General features: G+C 37.7%; 2 protein-coding genes across 4 annotated transcripts in view; one reads left to right on the forward strand and one right to left on the reverse strand.

The window, feature by feature from the left end:
* Nucleotides 1-6,567, forward strand: part of GRTP1 (growth hormone regulated TBC protein 1) — a 69,964-nt gene extending 63,397 nt beyond the window's left edge. For both annotated transcript variants that reach the window (XM_037799874.1, XM_037799876.1), the window contains one exon: nucleotides 51-6,567. In XM_037799874.1, the coding sequence (XP_037655802.1) occupies nucleotides 51-105 (55 nt within the window). In that variant the 3' untranslated portion in view covers nucleotides 106-6,567. The remainder of the gene's footprint in view (nucleotides 1-50) is intronic.
* On the reverse strand, nucleotides 3,187-25,771 carry LAMP1 (lysosomal associated membrane protein 1). Of its 2 annotated transcripts, none has more exons than XM_037799873.1 (9): nucleotides 25,491-25,771; nucleotides 18,089-18,207; nucleotides 15,293-15,509; nucleotides 15,008-15,166; nucleotides 7,609-7,802; nucleotides 6,031-6,153; nucleotides 5,118-5,184; nucleotides 4,859-5,029; nucleotides 3,187-4,177 (listed from the first exon to the last, which is right to left on the reverse strand). In XM_037799873.1, exons 1-9 carry the CDS (start codon nucleotides 25,540-25,542, stop codon nucleotides 4,038-4,040), a joined length of 1,242 nt encoding a protein of 413 aa, XP_037655801.1. In that variant the 5' UTR covers nucleotides 25,543-25,771; the 3' UTR covers nucleotides 3,187-4,037. The 2 variants fall into 2 exon arrangements, with proteins under 2 accessions (XP_037655801.1, XP_037655800.1); XM_037799872.1 differs by having other exon boundaries at nucleotides 18,089-18,210.
* Between the last annotated feature and the right edge of the window lie 265 nt (nucleotides 25,772-26,036).

The following is a 26,036-nucleotide window of genomic DNA, read 5'->3' on the forward strand; positions in this document are numbered from 1 at the left end:
AATGGGATGTTTGAATCAGGCCCATGAAAGCCTCAGTCATTTCATCCTAGGTTTCAAGACGGTCCTCTCAGGAGAAAGGTGTTTAAAATGGTGGTGCTGAGGTAAGGCTGCCCAGGAGCCCACAGCCTCATCTGGAGGAAGGCAGGCTTGGGAATGGTGGGAAGCTGCCTGAGAGGTGCAAGACAGACCCAGCTGGAGCATCTCTGGCAGGGCAGGAGCCCCCTGAGTCTCCCCAGCCCTGACTCCACTTCATTTCTTCAGCCTCACTGCCTGAAATAGGGATTCTGCCTTGGGGCTGGATTGAGAACTCTCGGCAGAGCTGAGCCCTGGCTGGCCTGCTGATGGCTGTACCCAGGCTTGCTTACCCTACTCAGGTTTAACCATCTGCTGTTACTTGTAAACACCCTAGTTTTTCCAAATAAATAATCAGTCTGGCAGGAAAAAAATTCACCTTCATTCTGTCTCTGAATTTCCAGTTATGTTTTAGCACCCCTTACAGATTTCTGTCCTGACTCCTGCTCAGTTGATTGGCTTCTTAAATTACATGTCTTCATGGAAGTTTCACTTCCCTTCAAAGAGGAACAGGGGAATGAGAGTCGATACTGAATTCACTCTGAACTCTGGAAGTGTTTTGTGAAAGGAAGCATGTTTTCACCATATTGATAGATCCTCGTCCAGAGCAACAGCCTGGAGGATTGCAAGAGCCCTGTCTAAGGGGCCCCAAGTTCTGGATTCTGGTTCAGGCTCTGCACCTACTTCCTTGTCTCACCAGACAGATCATGGTAAACTCTTGGGACCCCCGTCATCACCTCTACCGTACGACAAACAGACAATCACTACGATGGCTTCCTTCCCTTGAGAAAAAGAGGAGCAGATGTCAAGAGCCTATCCATGAATGAAGATGGAGTCAGGACCAAAATACAGTAATGTCCCAATTAATAACTCTGATATTGTTACAAGGTTTGCTGCTAGGAAGTGAAACAGTGGACTGTACTTTTAATCACATCGTGGCTCTCGATCAGTCATGGTCTGGGGAAGTGAAATGGATCATAGAGATCCTGGGGTCTGCTTTCTTAACTCACAACTAAAAAAAATAACTGAGAAATCAAGTGACTTGGACTGACTGGAGTTGCTCATCACTGGCCCAGCAAGCCTAGAATCTGGCTTACCGATAATCATTGATTCTTTCAATCCCCAAATTCTTATGGAAGCTAAAGTGGTGCTTATTGCCTTATAAGAACGGATGTTTGCTTTCTTGGTGGACTTGAAAATTTTGTGATCATCCTCTGCCATGTGGAAGGACACGATATACAAATTTGTATGTATGCAGCACAGCTGTTTAAAAGACTGGTCTCATAAATGCATAATTGTTAACACTTCAACACCAGCTGCGTAGCTCTCCCTCTTCAATTCCAGGACTTGGTGAAGCACACGCTACCTTGGACAGGATGAGGCTGGCATCTCTCCAAGGCAGTTCACTGGAAGCAGTTTTATCTAAACTAGCTGGTTGGATTTCTTAAGACCTCACAGACCCTCTGAAAGGAACCCTCAAATTGCCAAGGTTCCTCTTCTTGAAATACAAACATCTGGAATCTCTGCATCAGGTTCACCCAGTAGTTGGTGTTTCCTCAGTGCTAACCTGCCTGGGTATTAACTATTCATCGCCTCACATCACTGCTTTCAAATCTGCTAGGGAAAGCAATGTTGTCCACTTTGGGGGTTACCACGGGGCGCAACTCATTTACATGATAGGCTCTTCTGAGCTCAGTTTGGTTCCTTGGTAGCTTTTGTCCTGTCAGGCAGAGACTACTGCCTGCTTCAGCAAATGCTATTACTTTAACGTTCTCTTAACTTTTATGCTGTGAATCACAAAACATCTGCCAAGACCTGAACACTGGCATTATAGAGGCCATGACTGTTGGTTTCTCTCTCCTTTCTGGAATAGGCAAAAGGATCATTTCTTCATCATTTTAAATACTTGATAAACTGTCCAAGATCTCATCTATTTCTTTAGATTTGGGAAATTAATCAGAGACATATCACCAACTTCCTAACTCTTGGGATTGTTTTGCTATTTGAGGGCCTTAAGAAACTCCATCCTCTGGGATCTTGAGAATTTTTACTTCCTTAGCAACAACAGATTGTTGACAACTTAAATCCTGTTCTGAGCTCAGTGTCCCTGTTCACGTGGACTGTGCTCTTCCGCACTTGATTTGAAGAGGACTGCTAATCAGCGCCAAGTATGGACCCAGCACGCATGGCAAAATAATTATACAGGGCCACATCAGGTTTTACCAAAAGTAAATCCCATACTCCCAGAGTAAAAATTCACATGGAAGCCCTTGGAGCTTGACTGTAAGGTAAGGTCCAGTGTTGACAGCAGACTCCAGGACAGGATTTTTTGATGCAGGTGTGTGATGATGTAGGTCAGGGGAGCTCAAATTCTGGGGGCTATCGGCAGGCTTTCTCAGCTTTACAAATCAAGGTCTGCAGCCCCTGATAATGTTTTGTATTTGCTTAAATAAAAAACAAAAACAAATTAAGCAATTAGGAACAAATGAAATACTGCTGTGCAAGCTCTTCATGAAGAACCTGAGGTAGCAGTGACTTGGCCTACAGAGTGGGCCAGGTGGGAGGGGAGGGCAGCATTTTAAATGCGTTATCTGCAAAACCAGACTTGACTTGTCCTTTTAAACATATTGGTTCACGAGCTGAAACTGGATCAGCACACCACGGAGCCCCTCTGTTTCAGATGTTCTTGTTCAGAACCTGTGGTCCTTTGACAGATGAGATGGCAGTTTTCAGTACTACAGAGAAGCCACCTGCTCTGGCCTCTTCTCTCCACTGCATCCTTATTTTTAACTAGTACATGTTACTCATGACATAGATGGATGTTTGCTAGAGGCCACAACAGTTGGCCTTATTCTTATAATTTAAGACTGAATTTAAGAGAAAACTAATGTTTTCTTGCAGTTAGTATCCAAAAGAATGGCTACAAAGTCCTCTTCTAAAACCAGGTGTCACTTTGAGCAGACTACCTCCTCACCCTTCCCCAGAGTGTGGTTATTGCTGTTATACACTTAACTCCTGACTATTCTTAGTGAACTTTTAACTTAAAAGTAAGATCAACATCATTCTGTCATGGTCTTTCGTTTTTAGCTGACAAAAGTACTACGTCCAGACAAATAAAGAAAGAGAATTTTTATTAGCATTGTTACAGGCAATGCATTACATATGAACTGATCCTTGAAGTGTACAACCCCAACCAAGCTGTAAGCGGATAAATCAGTAGAGTGAAATCTATATTGTACACAAGTGCAGAAATAGGAGCACCCTGAACTTCAAACAGAAGACTGAAAATCACTTTACAAAAAAGTAAATAAAAATAACACCCATTTTTATATTTTAAAAAGTGCCAGTTCTTAAGTGGCAGAGCATCAAAAATACCAAAGATATGCCCAATTAAGTCTGTAATGCTTGAATGATGAATGCTGCACACCGTGTACGGTCCAGCCTGTCCTGGTTTTCAAAGCTTAATTTAAGCATTTCATAGTTTCATCTTTTGGAGTACTTTTACGTTTTTCTTCTTCTACGTAACAATTACCTAGCTTTCATCAATTTTAAGTATTAAGACCAAGCATTTTCCCTTTGTAAGGCTTAAATCTGAATACAGTAAAGAATGAAGAAACCAAATACCAGAATCTTAAGAAGTCAAATGATAGTGGAGCCAGTGCCAATTTAGAAATGTACTCTTACCCTTACCTTAGAGTTCTACTTTGGTAAATATTAATATTTAACCAGTTAGCAAAACATTTAACCAAGTTAGCAAAATTAACACCATCATTTCAATAGTTACTTTTTTGTGCATAGTAAATGTTGCAAGATGAACTTCACATTTGATAAAGCAGACTTGAAAAACAGTTTGCAAGAACGTATGCCTCCCTTTCAATACCAATTTAAGCTCAGGGAAAATGAATATAGACCCCTTGCAACTGCTGCTGATCTACAGTGGTGGTGGCGATGAGCAAGTGGGGACGCTAGATCGTCTGGTAGCCAGCATGGCTTCTCTTCCTGCCGATGAGATAGGCAATCAGGACAATCAGGACCAGTCCTGCAAGGGCTCCACCGACAGCAATGGGAATCAGCATGTTGTTTTCATCCAGCTGACATTCTTCCACTGAAGAGAAAAAAGGATATATTGCATGGTCACATTTGTTGTCACCAAAGGGATCTTAAGATCTTAAAGATAGGTCTAGCCCTCCTCCCAACTTCTTCCCCACACACCAGAAGGGGAAAGAAAATTAAATTAAAGTGGGAGATCCCAAATTCTAATTAACTGTCACTTAGAGAAGCCTTTAACAGAGAATGTGATTTTCTGCGTGGCTGTAAAATTATAGAAATGTATTTGCCCACACATTAGAAACTGCTACTCAGCTGTCAATGTGGTCAGTCAGTTGTGCAATATACAGGGCCTTTAGGCCCTTCTGGAACACTCAACATACCAGAAAGACATTTTCATATTCAACTTTAACAAAGGGAACAGCAACAACTATTTCATAAAATGACATTTTTCTTAAATGCTGTCACGTGTTCACATGTATTTACATCTGAAAGATATTCTGGGCCTTTCTGAGGCAAGGTAACACAGGAAGGGGAATTTTCTCTAAAAATACCTTAGATTGGGAAAAGGAATCAGTTTTTTTGTAGAGAAAAAGGGAACCTCCACCCCCACTCACACTCCCAATATAGAAGCTATTAAATATCCAAAATAGAACCAGAGAATGTCAGGACTGTGGAAGAGTCTTAAACGCTTCAATTCCAACTATCACTGTAAACACTACAATCAGATGCTACTTACCAGATCCAAACTTGTCACCTTCAAGCTTGAAAGCCTGGACCCACACTTTGAATATGTTGACTGAAAATGTCTTTGTAACTTGAACATTTTCCTCAGCATTACACTTGTAAGAATTTCCAATAGTGGCTTGAAGTGCTCTCAGTGAGTCATTGGAAGCTTTAAAAGTGGGGTCTGCAAAATCATTGAGTTGTCTAGTTATTCTGGGAAATCTTGTGGTGGTGGTAGTGGGGTATATTCATATGAATTGTGGAAGTCTTACCTCTGGCGTCAGGAAGAGTTGTATTTAACTGGATTCCTTGGAGGAAAAACCGGTTAGAACTTGCATTCTTAAAAGAGAAAGAACAATTCTTTATCAGACTTATTAGATTCAAATTTTTATTAAACCTGAAAAGTCACTGGTAATAAATCTTACTTCCCATATTTTTAGCTTTAGAATGAAACTACAAAATATTCTGTCTATAAAAGGCATCATACAAACTTGGAGAACAAAAATTTTGACTAGTTCTTTCCAGAACATTTTTGCAGAATCATTAAGATTCTCTGATAAAATGGGGATTGAAGGATATATGTTCTAAAACAAAGTTTTTCTGAATGGTACAGGGAAGCAGCATTAGGAAAGCTAAAATTAATGAGAAACCCAAATATCGATCAGTTCACTTGCATAGCATATTGAAAATATTTATAATAAGTGACATTTCTATTCTTCATGTATTATTTTGCAAACTTTGTATGATTCTTCCTAGGATATATTAAGAAAAGGTACAGGATAGAGAAAATGCTATTACTTCAGGTGTCAGCAGTTGCTTGGCACATAGGAGGCACCTGTTAAATGCCTGTTGAAAAAATGGATGATGACATTTGTTAGCAGAAAAAAAAAGGCAGAGGAACCAAAATGATCTTCAAAATTGGGAGACAGAAAAAAGCAAGCAGACTCCATTTTAAGGCAGGGCTGTGAATTTTAAGACTCTACGTCCTATTTTCATTCTGGCTGTGCACCACACTGCAGCCTTGGCTTTCTAAAGCAGTAAGAACAGGGATCCTACTGAGCACTACACTGAGTACATGGAAAAAAGTTGTAGAGGGTAAACTACAGTACAATGCATGTTAGGAAACCAAGGCAAGCTTGACATGAAAATCCTTAGTATTAAAGAAGAAAAACCACAGGTCCTCACCATTCCAAAACTGAAGACAAGAATGACATTTTCACTTCGGAGCTCCAGAGTCACTAAATGAGAGCTACAGTTCCCACTAACTGCGGTCTTATTTGGGTTGATATTGAATACTCTCGTCACAGTCTAAACAAGAAAGGCAAACAGATTACCATTCTATTTTATGCTTTGGGTCCTCCACAAACTTGGAAAGAACAAAAACAATTCTAAAATTGTAACTTCGAGACCACATTTATTTCAACAAAAACCAGAAGGAAAACATTAGGAGTTTGCACTACTGCAGATTTTTTGGATTTCAAAACAGGTTTTCCCTGTTATTTCTGATTGATACTGTTAGAATGATGCATACCTGTGTGAAAAGTACAGATCCTAGTGCCCTTCCTTTCAAGATCACACACTTCAAAATTCATCACAATTGTTGCTCAGATGTGGCCCTCTCTCTCTAGCTAAGCCAACTTGAAAGGTGAAATCACTGCCCTCCCCCCTACGTGGGATCAGACACCCAGGGGAGTGAATCTCCCTGGCAACATGGAATATGACTCCTGGGGAGGAATGTAGAGCTAGCATCGTGGGATGGAGAACATCTTCTTGACCAAAAGGGGGATGTGAAAGGAAATGAAATAAGCTTCAGTAGCAGAGAGATTCTAAAAGGAGCCGAGAGGTCACTCTGGTGGGCACTCTTACGCACAATTTAGACAACCCTCTTTAGGTTCTAAAGAATTGGGGTAGCTGGTGGATACCTGAAACTATCAAACTACAACCCAGAACCCATGAATCTCGAAGACAATTGTATAAAAATGTAGCTTATGAGGGGTGACAATGGGATTGGGAAAACCATAAGGACCACACTCCACTTTGTCTAGTTTATGGATGGATGAGTAGAAAAACAGGGGAAGGAAACAAACAAACAAACATACAAAGGTACCCAGTGTTCTTTTTTACTTCAATTGCTCTTTTTCACTTTAATTATTATTATTATTATTTTTGTGTGTGTGCTAATGAAGGTGTCAGGGATTGATTTAGGTGATGAATGTACAACTATGTAATGGTACTGTGAACAATCAAATGTATGATTTGTTTTGTATGACTGCGTGGTATGTGAATATATCTCAATAAAATGAAGATTTAAAAAAAAAAAAAAATTCATCACAAGCAAGTTATTTGCCACAGTCCCATAGAGTTCATCACCATTAAGGAAGAAAATTTTATTTCAAAAGAAGAGCACAAAAATAACAAATGTGTAAGTGATAGAAGTTTAAGCAATAGAAGTTTAATGGTCTGTGTAAGGGCCAACAAACTTTTTCTGTAAAGGGCCAAATATTTTAGGCTTTGTGGGCCATATGATATGGTCATTGTCACGACTATTCAACTGCTACTTTAGAGGAAAGCTGCCTTAAGACAACAGGTACATGTATAGTATGGCTGTATTCCAATAAAATTTATCTACAAAAATAAGCACATTCTTTTTCCATGATACATATTCTAAAAGGCTATGAACTATGAAGGTGAGTTTCTGATGATATAGAATGCCAGTCCCAAATATACAAAAAGAAAATGCCTCAAAAATGATTCTTTGTATACCTTGCCATCATTTTTCTCATAGGTGATGTTCAGCTGTAACCCCATGCTGGCAAGCAGACAGGTTCCATTTGTGCCACTCACATTGTACCTATACACAGATGGACTTCCTGGCACTGGAGAAGGTGAAGGAGTTGTAGGCTTTGGACCTGGAGGTGCTGTTGTTGGGGAAGTTACATCTTGCTTACAGCGTGTCTCTGGAGGAATAGTGGAAATAAGTAATTTTGTTCACAGGAAGAAAATTCAAGGTCTAGATTTCCTATAACCATCAGCGCTTGCTTGTAATACCTCAATCAGAACTTAAAATTTAACTCACTCTTTGATCTCACGGTAGACCCTAGCAGACTTTCTCAGTAAGTCCTACAGAAAACAACTTGACTAGTTTTTCAATTCTCCCAAGGATGTTACATGGTTAATACCTTTCTAGATGTATAGAAGTTAAATCATTACATACAATGGATGCATCAGAGCGTTGGGTGTAACTGTCCCACAGAACCTTTTGAGCAAGGGCAGCAGAGTGGCAAGAGAATTTTTCAAGCACTCTCAATTCTCCCGTCTCCACAGTTCCACTGTGCTATAACAGCTTTAAATGGAGATTCTTCCTTATCTCATCCTCTATGCAACAGTTTAAACCCACAGCACCTTCTTTCACCTCTGTGTGCCTCAACAGTGTTTGTTTTATCCTCTTCTGCAAGACAAACCTTACTTTGGAGGTCAAAAATACTTTTAGTCATGAAGGAACTAGAGTAGGAAAGGCCATGCTGTTTGAATAGCCAGCCAATACACCATGTGAAATAATGACACAATTCAATTAAATGTTATCTGAGTTCCTATTACGTGCCAGGCACAGAATTAGCAACAATTTTTGCTTGAAGAACAACAAAGGGTCCTTGAACTGATGGATACTAGTCCATAAGAAACAGATATTAAACATACAAATATACCTTAGTATTGTGAAGAATAGGATGATTTAAGGGAGGAACAGCTGAGCAGGTCCTACTTTTAAAGACCTTAAGGCCTGTCTGAGGACGTATCTGAGCTGTGACTAGAGATCAATAGGCGTTAGCCAGTTTTGGGTTTCTATTTGGGGCAGAGGATGGTGAGGGTATGGGCAAGCATTCTAGTTTCAGGAAAGGCACAGTTTGTGAGTATGTGAAGACCCTGAGATAAGAGAATATGGCATAATCCGGAACCAAAGGAGGCTGGAATGTGGGGAGACCACAAAATGCCCTTAAGGGACATGCTAAGGAGTTTGAATTTTATTCTGTCTCTCAGAATTTGACTTGTTCACCATGATTGTTGACAACAAAAATTTACATTCAAAATTAAGGCAAACTAAACCAAAAGTAGAAAGACAATGGAACATTTTTATAAGAGCAAACAGGAGAGCTGCATGCCTTTTATGGACAGATTACAATTTATGTTCTAAAAAACCAAGGTATACAAAATCATCAAAATCAAAATTAGGTTCTTTCTTTTACCATCTTGTTTCTGAAGACAGTATTTATTCAACTTCTATTCAAACACTTCCTTCTAGGTTAAGCCTTCTGATTAAAAATACTTTATGTGGTGGGAAAGACTGTAAGGGATGAGTTGTAACTTTCCAATCACGTTTTAATTTCTTACCCAAAACCAAAAATTCTTCTTTGGTTGCTAATTCCCACCTTCACATTCCATCAACTTGGGAGAGGGAAGAGACAAGAAAGTTTAACTTACTACTGTTAACATATTTGGTATTTACCATTCATTCTGAAAAGGTCAACTCACTGAGGATGTTTTCACACATCTAATCCTATAAAATAAAATCCCTTTCTAGACATAATATAGTAACAAAGATGGTAGGAAAAAAAAAAGACCATAAAGTAAATGTATCAACCTCTGTGAATTCTGACCTTAGGTTAACAGTGATGTGGCAAATTGGAAGGCCTAAATCATGAATTAGAAAAGTCTTAACCTATGATGTGCTGACAAACATTGTGTTCACTTCTTATCCTTCAACTAAGCTCCAAGTTGAAATTCTGGCTAAATCTTTAAAACTAGCTTCAACCATTACTTTATAAACGAATATAGAATACAACATGATTAAATGGACAAAAGTTAAATGTGTAAAACCAAACCAAACCAAAAGACTCTTCTCCAAATTCTAGTCTAAATGGCCACACAATACACAATACACATTTAAGAAGTGTAGCCTACACTCATTTGACAATTATTTTTTAAAGTATGATCCACTCATCACATTCATTTTCCTTAACATACTATTGATCTACCCACAAATCAGAAAAATTCTGGACTTCAGAAATCTGTTTGGATAAATTCTCCTCTCTTCCTTCTATGTAAATTATAAATTCAAAATTCACGCCTTTTAACAAAAACATTTCTTCTTCCTTCTTAAACAAATGTTCAACACCAAGTACACACAGTCTAGGAGATAATCACAAATAAAATGTACTGAAGTATGATAAATATGGGGGGAGGTTAGGCATTGCTACATGGTTATCCTCAGTTTCTTTCACACAGAAAATAAAGGGAGAAAAGAATTTGCTGCCAGACTACTTCTAAAGTGTGCTCCATAGGTCCCAAATTATCTCCTGGCAACAACAAATATTCAAATAAACCTGTATGTTTCAATTAAGAAGAGTCTCAAATGGAAAGAGATGTCTTAGTATTGATTCCTTCAACTTAAGCTAGATTTGGAGTGAGTCTGATTCCTAAGATATAAGAAAACAATACTGTCAAATTGGATAGGAAGTGAGATTTATGATAAACTATATTTAAAAGTACTTTCCATTTCTAACTTCTACTGGTCATACAAGAGTATTCATTCAATGAGTATCTATATATCAAACATTAAAGATAAAAAAGAATAAATTATAAATCCTTGCTTTAAAACAAGACACTGCTATATATGCTTCCTGTGGAAAATAAAATTCTAGCCCTCCAAGTGTGGAAGAGCCTGGAGAGGTTCATCCAGTTTAGCACTTCTCAAAGACACAACGCTAAGCTGGTAAAACCCAGATGCCTGGGTTGGACCTCACCCCAAACCTAAGCCAGAATCAGCATGAGGCTGGAAATTTAATTCTGATGCACACTGGAATTTGAGACCCACTCACCTAGTTTATTCTCCAGCCTCTACAGCTAGAACCATGCCTACATCATTCCAGAAAGATAATCATCTACCCTACTTTTGAAGACCTTAAGAAAGAAGATACGTTTTCTTTAGAACTCATCTTCAACTAACAAAACTGACAGGATAGTCAGTTCAATCTCTCTTGGTTTGTGATTTACTTTGTTTCAAAATAAAATCGGTTAAGTTCCCAAGTTTTTTTTTCTTTTTTAGATATGACAATATATTTAAAGGCAAGATGAACGAGGGCTTTCTGGTAAAGGCCACCATTACACTAATAACAAATAAAGGTCACAGAAGCCTACTTTAATATCTTAACCTGCAATTTATCAAATAAAAATTTTACATGGGCATGAGAAAAGGGGGTCATTTCATGACTGAAAAAAAGTACTGAACCTATTTATTCAATAAATATTTATTGAGAATCCATAATATATAGAACAGACTAGGACTATGTTGGGGATGGAATTATGTACATCAGAAAAACAGTTCTTAAATCTTAATTCATTCCTGTGAACCCATTAAACAAGACCGTCTGACAATATTTTTAGTTAAGGTGTGACCAAGTACATCAGTTTGGGCTTTAATTTGGATTACTGGAGTCATTTATAAATAGAATAAAATTCAGACACACGGAGAGGAGCCAGAAACTGGTAAATCAAGTGAATCCGGAAGAGAAAGATGACACCCCCACAGGCATTGCCATGTGACAGAAAAGTCAAGAAACCCCAAAAACTGCTGGCCAGCCAGAAGATACTGACTCCTGGAGGAAGCAAGCCTTCTAGCCTCTGAAACTGAGTCAACCCACTGTACAGTTTTTATTTTAGCAGCTGGAAACAAACAGAATATATAAAAATATATTTAGTATATTTGATATGGGAGCCTTTCCCTCAAGAAGCTATCAATTTAGTTAAGAGATAAAAAAAGTCAAAAAGTGCTTAAGAACCACAAGAATGAGATTGGTACAACAAGAAGAGATGAAGAGATGGCTCAATTTCAATATAAATCAATGTTTTTAAACAGTGTATGTTGTCATGGTAGTATATTTGGTCAGTTATTTCAAAGTTCTATCTTTAGGGAAAATACTGATCTCTTTAATTGCAAAATAATTAATACCAATCACTGTCAAAAAACAAAAGAACCAAACAAGACATGAAGAATAGACAAAAAGTGGTATAATAAAACTGTGGCTAGCTAAAACCTTTAAGGAATTGAGACTCTGAAGAGTCAACTGGCTAGCTGAGCCATTTTACATGAATCTTAAACAGAATATGCCAATAATTAAGCTTTAGAAAATTATTCAGAATATATCAATATTCTATTGCAATAGATTAAGCCCTTTAGGTTTACCAAGATTCATTACTGTATTTGAGATCTGGAGACCTTATTCAACATGTTTTTCTTTTCTCCTTCACTCAAGTAGGCCTACTGGCGACTGGCCCTCTAGAACTCTTCTAACTTGCTACTCACTGGTCCTAGAGCCTAGGCCATTAGAGAACTAAATTCCATAAAACATCATGTAAAGAAAGAATTAATAGGTTCTATGAGAGGTCATGAGATCAGCACTCAAGAAAAGAGGGCACCAACTTTAGCAAAGGAACCTTGAAGTCTTGCCAGCTCAAGCTGTTTTGTTCATTTTCTTTTCTGATCTTTTCCTGTTTCTTAGCAATCAAGTTCCAGACTGAGATAAGGAATTACTGTAAAGGATCTAACTAAATAATGAGATGAATTCCAAAAGTCCCATGGAGACTCCTTCCTTTCTACTAAAGAGTACACACGATTTGTCTGTGATTTTATTCCATCCCTCATCCCTCCGATGAAAAGAGGAGCTAATATGGATCAAGACACCTCTGAGAACTCTTCATTTTTACTCCTTGGGATAATCAAAAGCAAAGTCAGTCAGTACACTCCAACTTCTATGAACTTGCAGTATTGAAGCTTCCTCTTAACTCTCCTCTTACCCAGTATAATGTACTAATAGATTGTTTTAGTGTCTTTTAAAAAGAAGTAGGATATTCCTTTCCAAAGTATATATATACACAGGCAGATTTATCATAAAATCAAATCAAATTTTGGTAAGAGGGCTTACCACCATGGTACGAGTGGGGAGGTGAGGGAAGATATTCTTCGACTCACGTCTCAAATGTAAGGGCAAGCTTCTGCTGAACAACTCTACTCAACAGATTGGGATGGCTTCCCAAAATGGAGTTTACAAATCTCTAGAGTAATGTTTATGTCAAATCCAAGTATGTAACACTGATAGCTGCCAGGGAGGGGAACTGGTGTCTGGGGCATAGGTATGAGAAGGAAAGCTTCACTTTTATACCTTTTCAATTTGCAATAAGGTGAATATGCTTCTCCACTGAACAGGATAAATTAACCTTTAAAAACATAATTAGCATATCTCTATTTGTCTCCACTTTTAGTCTAGAAAATGTGGCCTCCAGGCACAGGGCTCTGGAAGTCCACTCCCATCCCACACATAGCAGCAAGTCACTTAAATAGCACCAGACCATATCTCGAAGCCCAGGAAAGGGTAGGCCAGAAAATGTTTAGGCATATTTAGAAGTCTTCAAAGCAAAACAAGCCATCACTTGACATGTATTTATGGTTGTAAGGCACAATGAGCCATATTCTATAACCACCTTCAGGCCTCATTTGTACAGTGAAATCACTGTATGAAGTCAGTAAACTAGATCATCTATCATTTTCCAATTTTATCTGACAGATTTTGCTTTTTCCTTCTCTTTAGATCTGAGAGAACATTGACACAATTCAGATGTATTCTGCTAGATAAGAAACCCAGATAATTTGGAGATTTATCATTTTAAACACTGATTACTTATATTATTTAATTTCTTACTCTAACTCCCACTTGACTACCATGCCTAACTAAAGTCACCTTTAGCTCTGAATGAGATCTATTTTATAGGATGAATATATTGGACAGGCTGATAGATGGACATTACCTTCTAATATACATTAATTACGCTTGTCTCAATATGTAGGCTTATAGTTAGTATTCTTCTTTTCCTGATGAAGCACACATGGTGCTTATAACCTATCCCTCCCGGCCCAGTTTGAGAAGACGTGGAATGGAGAAAAGTCAGAAACTTGGTCAGACTCTTGGTGCCACTTACTACAACATCTTGGGTGACTCTGTTCATCTACAAGAAAGGGGGTATCACTGCATCTCTCACCGGGTTAGACAAGCTTTCATAAATGCAATAAAAGTAACTAATTCAATAAATGTTAGTTTTTTTCCTTAAGTTCAATTTCCTTAAATTCTATTTGCACACTATGACTGAATGTCATAATATGCAAATTACCACTGATGACAAAACAATCCCTTTGGTCACTATCCCAACAGTCACTTCTGACACTTTAAGCAAGGTTGCTGAGGAATATTGTAGATTAAAGGCTTGTCATGGCAGGGCAAAAGATTAGAGATGGCTATCGTCTTTAACATAAACTTATCCACGGAGAAGTTCAACCTTGGTTTTCTAAAAGAAGTACTAAGCATACCCAAAGGCAATCTTGCGACCACACCACACCAAAATGACAGGGAATTTTGAGATGACTGGTAGGAATTAGGGAAGAAAATTTTCTTAAGAGTAAAAATATTTAACATGTATTTACTATTTACTCTGTGCAGGGCACTGGACAAGTACTTTACATAAATTTCCTTTTTTAATCCTAACAACCATCTAAGGCTATTACTCTTATTTTACAAGTAAAGAAAAAGATCACAGAGCTAAGTGGCTTGGCATGTCATCTTATTTGAGAGCTCCTGCTCTCAGCCATTAGACTAGCCTAGGATAAAATCTGCATCACTAGCTGAAATAGTAGATAAATCCTCTAGTGGTCACAACCTAATCAGAAAGGAATGTTCCTACCACCTGTCCCTAGACCTGCCTAAAGGAAGGACTGAGATAAGACTAGAAAAGACAACTGGCTTGAATTGAAAGAGATCCTGTGACCCTAATCTCATTAGGGCTATAACAAGAGAAGATACAGAGAAGGTTTCAATTGCTTTGCTCTTTTACCCTTTTTAAATCAAGTTGTATATCCATCCTCATGTGCAGCAGTCACCTTCTCTAAAAAGAGAAAAAAAGGTAGACTGTTCTTCAAAGATGCAGTGCAAACTATCAACTTAGTCCTGGTTGGATGCATGCTTATTTAACTTATATTTCATCCAGACATCAGGATATAAAGAAGTAATTTTCATTTACCATAGTCAAACAAACAGCACCAATGAGTCAAATAATATCTTACCTTCTTTGCTGAAGTTATTACTTGAAAGGTATGCCTGGATAGTCGTATCATGGAGTGTAATTATTACATTATTCATGTGTATCTGGTTGCTGTTAACACATCTATATTTTTTATCTATGTCTGCCTTGATGTCAGTAATGGACTCCACAGTCTTGATTTCTATATAAAAAAATCATAATTTTGAATTTGAACTTGCAATACTAAGTCGAAGTAATTTAGACCATTCCATGTCACCCCTCCCCCCATTTTTCTAACACCATATAACTGGTCAATTTTGGGCCTTACCTTTGGAGCTTGCATTGGGGAAAATATCTGTGTCTGACAAGTTATATACAAAACTTAGCAGCTGGACACTGTAATGTGTTGCATTCCTTGAGAAGTTTAAGGTCAATGTATGTCCGCTCCCAAAAGCAATCATTAGACTGGGGTCAGAAGTATTCTCTTTACCACAAGTGCTGCTATTTAGTACTTCTGCTTTAGATGGCAGGACAAAGGTCGCATTCTAGAACAAACACAATTACAAAAAACCCAATTAGAATGTAATTATTAAAGGGATTCAGAAACACCAAAAGAAAGATATCTTCTATGTCAGTAATGGACTGAAAATACATTTCAAATTTAAGACCAAGTTAACTTAATTATTCTTATCAGTAAAAATTCCCCTTCCATTAACATTTTATTTTATAACAATTAAAACTAAAGTTGTAATGACCACAGACATAGGGGACTGGTGGTTTGATGGGTTGAGCCCTCTACCATAAGTTTTACCCTTGGGAAGACGGTTGCTACAAAGGAGAGGCTAGGCCTCCCTGTATTTGTGCCTAAGAGTCTCCTCCTGAATGCCTCTTTGTTGCTCAGATGTGGCCCTCTCTCTCTGGCTAAGCCAACTTGAAAGGTGAAATCACTGCCCTCCCCCCTACGTGGGATCAGACACCCAGGGAAGTGAATCTCCCTGGCAACGTGGAATATGACTCCCAGGGAGGAATGTAGACCCTGCACCGTGGGACGGAGAACATCTTCTTGACCAAAAGGGGGATGTGAAAGGAAATGAAATAAGCTTCAGTGGCAGAGAGATTCCAAAAGGAGCCGAGAGGTCACTCTGGTGGGCACTCTTATGCACACTTTAGACAACCCTTTTTAGGTTCTAAAGAATTGGGGTAGCTGGTGGTGGATACCTGAAACTATCAAACTACAACCCAGAACCCATGAATCTCGAAGACAGTTGTATAAAAATGTAGCTTATGAGGGGTGACAATGGGATTGGGAAAGCCATAAGGACCAAACACCACTTTGTCTAGTTTATGGATGGATGTGTAGAAAAGTAGGGGAAGGAAACAAACAGACAAAGGTACCCAGTGTTCTTTTTTACTTCAATTGCTCTTTTTCACTCTAATTATTATTCTTGTTATTTTTGTGTGTGTGCTAATGAAGGTGTCAGGGATTGATTTAGGTGATGAATGTACAACTATGTAATGGTACTGTAAACAATCGAAAGTACAATTTGTTTTGTATGACTGCATGGTATGTGAATATATCTCAATAAAATGATGATTAAAAAAAAAAAAAAAAGGCAGGCATGAAAAAAAAAAAAAAAAAAAACTAAAGTTGTAAAAATATTCAAAAGCCGATTCTGGTGATGAATGCACAACTTTATGATGGTACTGTGAATAACTGAATGAACACTGGATGATTGTAGGGTACATGAGTATATCTCAATAAAACTGTATTTAAAACCTAAAGTTGTCTTGGTAAACTGAAACAATCCATATTTGGCTTCAGAATGAGCTGTATGTTATGTTTGTAAAAAAAGTTATTTTTTAAATGAAATTTTTATTTAGGACTATCTCTAAACAAAGAGAAGAGGGATCTTTATTGCAGAATTGTTTGAATTTACTATTATAAGCAAAACAATTGGAAAACAACTTGATGACCATCAAAATGAAATGAACTAAAAAAAAAATGAAATGGACTGGTTACATGAATTATGGTTAAACCATACACTAAGGCAGTCCTTAAAAAAAAAATGACAGTCATGAGATGACATTTTGTGAGCTGACAAAGACATGGTTTTTTAAAACAGTAAAGCACATAAGAATATATTTACGATCCCATTCATGTAACATAACTAATATCTAACAAAAGGATACTTTAAGAACCCAACCACCATATCTAAATGAAACAGAAATTTAAAAGAACTTAGATAAGTCTTTATAATTTGAGAAGTTTTATGAAACCAAATACTTCCAGTTTTTTTTCTACCTTAATAGCAACCACATTACAGAAGCCATAACTAAACTAATAAGGCTAGCACAAATTTCAGAGCTTCAAAGGAACTTTTTATCTTTCCAGCAATCCTAGCTCCAACTGCTCTTTGAGTAGTAGTAAAAAGATATGATGCTGTCAATATGGATGTGGAAAAAGAAAAATGATAGTTTCAACAAAGAAATGAAAATAAGATTTGGTTCAAGGATATATATTTTAAAAAGTAATTAACACACAAAGAAATACACACAAAAACATGATATTTACTTGTTAGAAATCTAGGAAATGCAAAAAACCTAACTCATCCTATGTAAGCACAAAGTTTAAGCAAAACAACTAATACAAGAAGCATTTTGATCAAATGAGTACAGTGCTTTTAACACTTTATATCAAATAACTGTTTATACACATTTTCTGGAGTATAATCATCTAAAAAATTCATTTGATCAAAAAAGCTATATCTATGGAACTGTCACTGGACATTAAAAGAAAATAAAAAACTACCAACAGGGGAGTGCCTTAAAAAATCATGATTAATTAACATAATGAAGTATTACATTGTGATTATAAAAATAATTATGAAGACAGCTGGGAAAATATTCATGATGAAATAGTGAAAAGCAAAACACAAAATAGTATGTCTATTATGGCAGCTACGGTCTATAAAATAGCATGTTATTGATGGGCCTAGGAGGAAACATGCATACACGAAAAGAACTAGTAAGGTAGGATTATTTTTCAAGGATTTATTTAAAATCTTTAAATAATCTTTACACATACACACACACAAGCAAAGTGAATTATGCTGGCATTTCTTACCTTAGAGCCACTTTTAGTATCATAAGTCATCAAGAAGGCAGCTGAGAAGTCAGCCATTATGCAAGCTGTCCCGTTGCCATTTTTCACTACAAACACTGAAGATGCACCATGCATGAGGCCTGCTAATTCCAGGAAAGACAGAAATACTCTAAATAAATACCTTTTTGAAAATACAACTAGGCATTTTTGTTTTTTACAGCTGTAAGCGATAGTTTTATTAGATTTCACTGTGCTTTTTAAACCACTAAAAAGCTGACAAGGTGATCACACAGGCTGGTTCATCTGGGTCTTCTGTCCCTCCCAGACACTACTTTGAAAATATCATCTATAAATGCATCTGATCAACTTGCCAACCTGGTCTACAGCTATTTAATGCTTTACTTAAGAATATTTATCTGAAGCCAACTTTAGAAAGGTCCTCAAAAAAAAATGGTGAGTAAATTTACATAATGTGAACTTGACTGTGTGACTTTAGGCACATCCTATAACCTCTCTAATTAGAACTGCCATATTCTTAAAGTGAAGGGACAGAATAGAAGATCTCTTGGGTCTTTCCAGCTTTGGAGTGATCAATAAGTATTTCCTCTTTCAGTAAATTCTTTAAGGGCTAGTACCATGTATGCTTTCATACCCCCGTGGCCCTGTGATTGAGATGTTTAATAGCAAAAGTAATCTGATCACTATGGTAGAGAAGTTAATATTACAAAGCATATATCTTATTTTCTTTTACAGACAAGCAAAGCTAGGTTTGTTTGTTTATGAGTCTTCTCATAAAGGATTCCAGTAAAGGATTAAGACCTACCTTAAATGGGCTGGGTTCCATCCTAATTGAAACAACCTAATCAAAAGGTCCCACCCACAATAGGTCTGCAAGTCACAAGAATGGATTAAAAGAACACGGCCTTAAAAAATATACATATATATAAATAATGGGGGTGGGTGGGTGGGTTTAAGCAGAATGGGATGTTTTGGGTCTTCTTTTTTTTCTTCTTTATTTTAGAATAATGAAAATCTACAATTGATTGTGGCAATGAATGCACAACTATTTAATGATACTGTGAGCCACTGACTGTATACTTTGGATGGATTATATGGTGTTTGAATATATCTCAATAAAATTGCATTAAAATAAAAAAAAGGGGAAAAAAAAAAAAAAGAACATGATCTTTTCTGGGGTACAAAACAGCTCCAAACCAGCACACTGCCTAATTCTGAAAGCAAACATTTATCAGCTACTACTGTGTAGCATTACTTGTCTAGAAATTACGTGCCATTACGTGTCTTTGCTGGTACAAGTTAGCGCAAGCCACACATACGTGCACGCGCACACACACTGCCCTGCTTTTGAGTGCATGCCCTTTATTGTGAAATTTAACATATACATAACAGTGATAACTTTCAAAGTAATATTTAACAAGTAGTTAGAGAACAAATTTCAAGGAATTCTATGGTTTACAGTTCCACAAATTGTTATTTCCTTACTGTGAAATATAACATATACACAGAAAGGTGATAACTTTCAAAGTACAACTTAATAAGCAGTTATAGAGGTAACTGTAACTGTAGTTACAGTTCCACAGTTTCAGTTATTTCCTTATTGTGAAATATTATATATATATACAGAAAGGTGATAACTATCAAAGTTGAGTGTATGCCCTTTTAGTGAACATTTATACATTTGTGATATGATTTGATATGGTAAGTGTAAATATGACTTAAACACGCTCTGAGGGCAGCATACTCAAAACAGAAGATGCAATTAATTTTTGTATTCTAAAATATTAGTCCCTGGGAAAGCAGGTGGACTCCAATGAACCCGACTCATCTTACCCTTAGGACGTTTATAAATGAAATCTTCAGAGCAACTACTACTCAAGCCTAAAACAAATAGAGTATAACCAGAAGTCCCACAAATCTTCCTTTATACCTCTGGAAAAGTAAGTACCAAGGTCTCTTCATAAAGAAAAGTTGCTACATGAGAATGAAGCAAACTATGTCTAACAAGGAAACCTATTTAGAGTGCAATTTTTTGTCTGTTTTGTTTTGTCTTTTAAGTTCCTCTAAGTCTACCCCCTTACGAAGTTCCTTTCACAATACTCGGGCAAGATTACCCGGAAAGCATCTCTAATTAATGAACATTCTATTCTACAAATCCAGAGAAGATTCCACAACTTGCTTTTAATCCAGCAGACGTTTTTAAAAATAGAAAAATGATCCTCACTGTAGGGGATGGGGTGAGTGTGCAAAAGCTACAGAAAAAGATGCCATGCCATGCAAAAGCAAGTGAGGCAGGCAAAAGAGGCAAAATATGTTTCAAAAGCATAGGCTCCGAGCCAGAGACCCATTGGGAATCCTGAACCTAAGCTCACCATTTATGTGGGTTATTGCCCCCTCCATGCTTAGGTTTCTCCATCCGTAAGACACCATTTATGTGATGCTGCTGGGGAAGGAGTATATGATAACCCAATGCACAGTACAATGCCTTGCACATAAGTACGCAACGTTCAGCTATTACTAAGCTTCCTTTTCATAAAATAATTTTCTAAAACATCAAAAAACTTTTTATTGACCCAAAGCACTTCATTAGGAAACATTTCACGCTAAGTAACTTTTCAATCATACAATTTTTTCATTTAATAAATATGCTGAGGGTCTGAACTTTGAAGGAAAACAAATAAGTACTAGTAAATTACAAATTTAAAATAAGCTTTAGAAGCATCTAAAGAGCCCATATTTATTCTGGAGAGGTACAGAAAATTTGAATTATTAAAATAAGAACCTTACTCCCAGAAGCCTATTCTAGTCAAGGTAAAATGTCCACAGCAGCATTAGAATAAAATATTGCAAGAGAAATCTATTTATGCTAATGATTAGAAGTTTGTTTTTTAAATTCTATAAAATGTCAATCCATAAAAACAAGCATTTCTTCATTCAAATGTGAATGTGATCATTTTTCAAAAGGTGATATAAAGGAGTAACTTGTGTTTATTCCTTCAAAATACACCTACTTGTAGAAATTTCATTCTTTATAACAAGTGCAGCTGTGGGAAGGAAGAGGTGTGCTTCTGAGTCAGACCACCTTAAGATTCTAGCTTGGCTCTGACACCACTTACAGCTGGGTGATCTTGGGCAAGTAACAAGCAACCTCCCAAACTTGCATTTTGTTTGCACTCGTAAAATGGAAATAAGAGTTCTGATATCTGGTAAAGTTCTTCAGAGCACTAAATGAAAAAAAAATGCATGTTTAAGACACTGACACTAGGGTTTTAATATCAGCTATTACTATTAAAACATTAAGCTTTGTACAGGTACAGATAGTATCTATCAAGTTCACCATTTAATTCTCAGTTGAATAATTATTTACCAAGTTTTTATAATGTACTTTACTGTATGCCAGGTACTTCTCTAAGCACTCTGCAATATATTAATTATCATAACAACTCTAATAGGTAGACATTACTATGATTCCCCTTTTACAGACGTGAAAAGGCACAGGGAAGTTAAGTAACTTGCTCAAGGCCATTAAGCAAGTAAGTAGTTGCAGAGCCAGATCTAGAACCTAGGGTCTTCTATCTCAGAAGCTTGTGCCCTGAACCACTCTACCTCTCAAGCATTTGTTGAGTTAATAAATATGCTTTGAATTGTGAAATATTTGATTTTGAAACAAGATTGCCATCTGAAGGAACACATCAATACAGTAAATTTTTTGATAAAAATTACACCTTACTTTGTTTTGCCTTGATTTTTTTAGGCTGGTATTTTTCTTCTTAACCAGTGATGATCCTCTATGAAGATTTAAAGGAGGTGGGGGGAGACCAAGCCTCTCTCCCTGTCACTGAATCACAACCTATATAGATAGGGCACAAGTATGCATATTTCTAAAAAGATGGTTTATGCATAAATTTGGTGGACATTTCTTCATAAATTCACGGAGTACTTACTATGTCAGACACAAGTTGGACTGTTAAGATGAGGAAGAGAGATATACATATAAAAATAATCACAACACATTGAATTAATGCTATATAGTATAAAAGCAGGTACTGTGAAAGCACGTACTGTAAAAATCCTGTGGACTCAAGAGAGAAAGGTAAGATTAATGTTGTTCAGGGTGGGCTAACAATATGAACTCAAAATTACAGGAGCAGAAAAACATTCTGACCTCAGATCTAATAATTTGATACTCAATCTGAATTCGGGTATCAACCTGACAAACTCCCACAATCAAGTGTAACATTAATTGGTATAAAACTTTCCAAGTGACAATTCTTCATTTTGAAAGGGGAATGACAAAATCTAGTTAATATTAATGGTTTAAAGAGTCACATTATGCAATTACCCTTAATCTTGTGTATCAAAAATAAAAGTTCCAGTTCACCTTTGTCAGTGCTTTCTTCCAAGTATTCAAACACAAAAGAAGCTTTAATTCCCAGTTATTAACATGAGGAATTGGTAATTTAGAAGTCTGAAATTTTATTAAAAAGATGCTTTTTTTCTGGTGAAACTGTGCAGACCTAAATCCAATTTTTAAAAAGATCTTTTTAAAAGTTGCATTTTTAATTGAATACAAAACCTAAAAGATATAATGAAATTGAGGTTAAAAAGCTAATTATATGAAGAGCTATTCATGCAACCAACAAATAAAAAACAAAAAGAAAAAATAACTTTTACTAACAGGCCAGGACTAATTTACTTATTTCTCACCAATTCTGGAAGTATAGCTCACCAGTTGGGAGATGGTGCAATCCATTTATCCACAACCAATTTCAACTTAATACATCTTAATATGAAAAGTGAAACATTCAAGAAATGTGCTAGGTAAGGTTACCTAACGTTGAACTGGTAGAAAGCAACTAAGTTCCCAATGTCAAAGATGTATAAAGTGATTATACTTCTTACTTTAAGTGAAGAAAGAACATTTTTCTCCTCAGACCAATTATTTTCATTCTTAATGCTGGCCAAACACTTTTCACAGAGGCAAAATACTCAAAGACAACAAACAAAGATGCTTATCTTACTGAAAATATTTATATATTGTTGAAAAACCCGATTTTATTTAAATGACAACATAATGGAAGTTTTCACTCACTAACGGGTGAAAAGAAAAAAAATAAACAAGAAATTGAAACATACAGAATATGTCTGAATAGATTTCCTGCTGTGTGACTAAACCGATTTTAAATAAAATTCACCCAAAGAGAAAACTGAACCCTTCTGATGAACATTATGTAAGAATTGTCTGCTCATCAATTTCACCTCTAATGTTACCCACATGTATCAAGAAAATCTTTAGAATGAACTAAAGATGCACTTCTTCAAAATAAAGGACATATACACACACTCTGAGGTTACTGACACCAAATGGTATAGTACAAAGATCCTACACAATAAATTTTAATTATGATGAAAGTGGAATTGAGAACTTTATATAATCCAATGACAGTACTCCTCCCATAATATACAACCAAATAGAATAGAAGTCCAATTTATATTAGTAGTTAAGTTCTAAATGACTGCATTTGATGACTACGGGCTGGTAACAGGGCATGCACTGTGGAAGGCACATATTAGGTATTCTGCAAATTTCTCCTGATAAATGGAAGATGAGATTGATGATTCTAATTCCCCCCACTTTGGTTTGGGGACCTATAAACATGCTTTAGAGAAGCACTTGGCTGGAAATTAAGAAAATGAGGATAGAGTGAATTATTAAGCCTAATTCTTACTTTCCAATAGAAACCGCAAGATATGTAACCTAAAGCATAAAAAGAAACTACTGGCAATGACTATGCACAATACTCCAAGCTATCACAATATAAGGAAGTTATGGATTTTTCTAATGCTTGAGAGCTTTTCTAATAAAAGAATAAAGCAGTTGTTTTGACATGACAAAAATTGTTTCAACAACTCTTCTTAAAACTAATTACACATGCTGGTAAAGGGTCACAGGTCCTGAGCAAGGTTTCAAGTTTTCTACTGGAATAAGGTCATCTCTTGTGGCTACTCATACAGTTACAATTGTTCATTTTACTTAAAAAGCAAAACAAAACAAAAGTGACACCTAAATCCATTCAATCACAATAAAAGAATTTTAGATAGGATGAGACTTAAAGAATTCATGAACAGGTGTATATAGGACCGTGTATCAAGATGTATGTATTTAATGTACAGAGTTGTCTCTTCAGTTAAATCTGGCAATAAAAATAAATCTTGCTATATTATTAAGGGGTGGAGAGAGGTGGGACGGTGAGAAAGAATGCTACAGAGACAGGTTTACTGAGGGCCACCGAACAGAGTTAAAATTAAACCCTATAATGGATTCACATTTAAGAGATGGCATATATTCCTCATTATTAGACCAGAAAAATAAGAATAAAATTTCTTAAAAGCACCCTCTGCTTCTACAAATTCTATAGACTGATCGGGAGTCACAATGCTTGCCAACGTGTTAATGGATTCTCTCATTCTGGCTTATAGGAACCAGCACACACTACTGTGAAATGAGAACAATGCTCTTTAAATCTATTTATTAGACATGAACACTGCCATTGTGAGTCCGAAGCCTAGTTTTACCTCTCATTTTGCCTGCCATATAATCTGCGAAAAGCTTAAAGATAATTATACCATTTTAACATAAACTTCAATTCACAGTAAAAGAACTACATACGTACGCACATCCAAGGGAAAAGTACTAAGCATTAACCCTAAAAGACAGGAATCACTGCAGTGCCCTCTCTATTTTCTTCTGAGTAAAATCTATGCTGTAAAGAGCTTGATTTAGGTCACCTATTCAGGCAACCTGAGAGACGACACAGAGATAAGTTCCTGCCATTTTTGGCTGTATAACCTCCCTAGACATCCCTAGCTAAACTTGCCACTAAATTAAATTAACCAACCATAGCCATCCCGAAATTACCAAACCAAAGAGCAATCACTTACAAGTTTCGTTTCGAACCTAAGAGCCCAGGAAAAATGAATTCAGTGACTGTGTGGAAACATCAAACCCGAGAGCGGACCGTGACCTAACCTACGATCTCCAGCCCTGAAGACACATCCCTCCCCCCGCCTTCTCCACTTTAAGGCATCAGGACTTCCAACTCCCAAACCACCTGTCAGTGGAGTTCTACCTCAGAATCCCACGCCCTAAATTGCAAGCCCAGCCAGCGCCCGGCAGAAGCCGCCGCCCCTGACGAGCAGAACTCGGCCATGAGCCAAACTTCACCGTAGAGAGAGAACAAGTCTGGCGCAGGGAACGACCCACGGGGCCCCAGACAGCCCAGCCGACCCGGTGGCACTGCGCAGCCCCTCGGCCTCCCCCCTCCTCCCGTAGGCCGCGGCGTCTCAAAGTCCGGGACGGCAGCGGCGCCCCCCCGCCATGTCCTTCCCCTCTCCCCCGTCTTACCGAGCAGCAGCAGAAGCAGCTGCCACCTCCGAGCTCCGCTGGGGGCTGCCATGGGCGCGAGGGGACGGGAGAGGCCGGGGAGTGAGGAGCCGAGCGACGCGAGAAGGTCTCGAGGCGGTTGGCGGTTGGCGACCCGCACCTCCTGCAACCCGCCTCAACTCGAATGGCGGGGATTAGGCCAAAACGCGGGGAGACCGAGGGTAGGGGCGTTACAGGGACAGCAGCTTCCCAGAGAACTCCAGGAGCCCCAGCCGCTCCGGCTTCCGCAGGGCAGGAAGAAGACCCCGGCCGAAGGCTTTGCTTATCATGTGACCGCTGCAACGCAACCAGCCCCCACACTGTCACGTGAGTGCCCGAGGGGTCGGGGCGGGGCGGAGCGGCCTCGCTCTCGCGAGACCGCAGGCGTCTGGGCGGAGGTGGCGCTTCTTCCCACAGTTGCGTCATCACGCCGAAGCCCCCTCCGTGTGCCGCGCGGGGTGTTTTATCTTTTCTTACGGGATCCCGACATGCAGCCCAGCGGCGTAGATGTTGAGAAGAAGGGTCTCT

This window comes from Choloepus didactylus, chromosome 12 (genome assembly GCF_015220235.1).
Source record: "Choloepus didactylus isolate mChoDid1 chromosome 12, mChoDid1.pri, whole genome shotgun sequence".
In the NCBI taxonomy this organism is placed as follows: domain Eukaryota; kingdom Metazoa; phylum Chordata; class Mammalia; order Pilosa; family Megalonychidae; genus Choloepus; species Choloepus didactylus.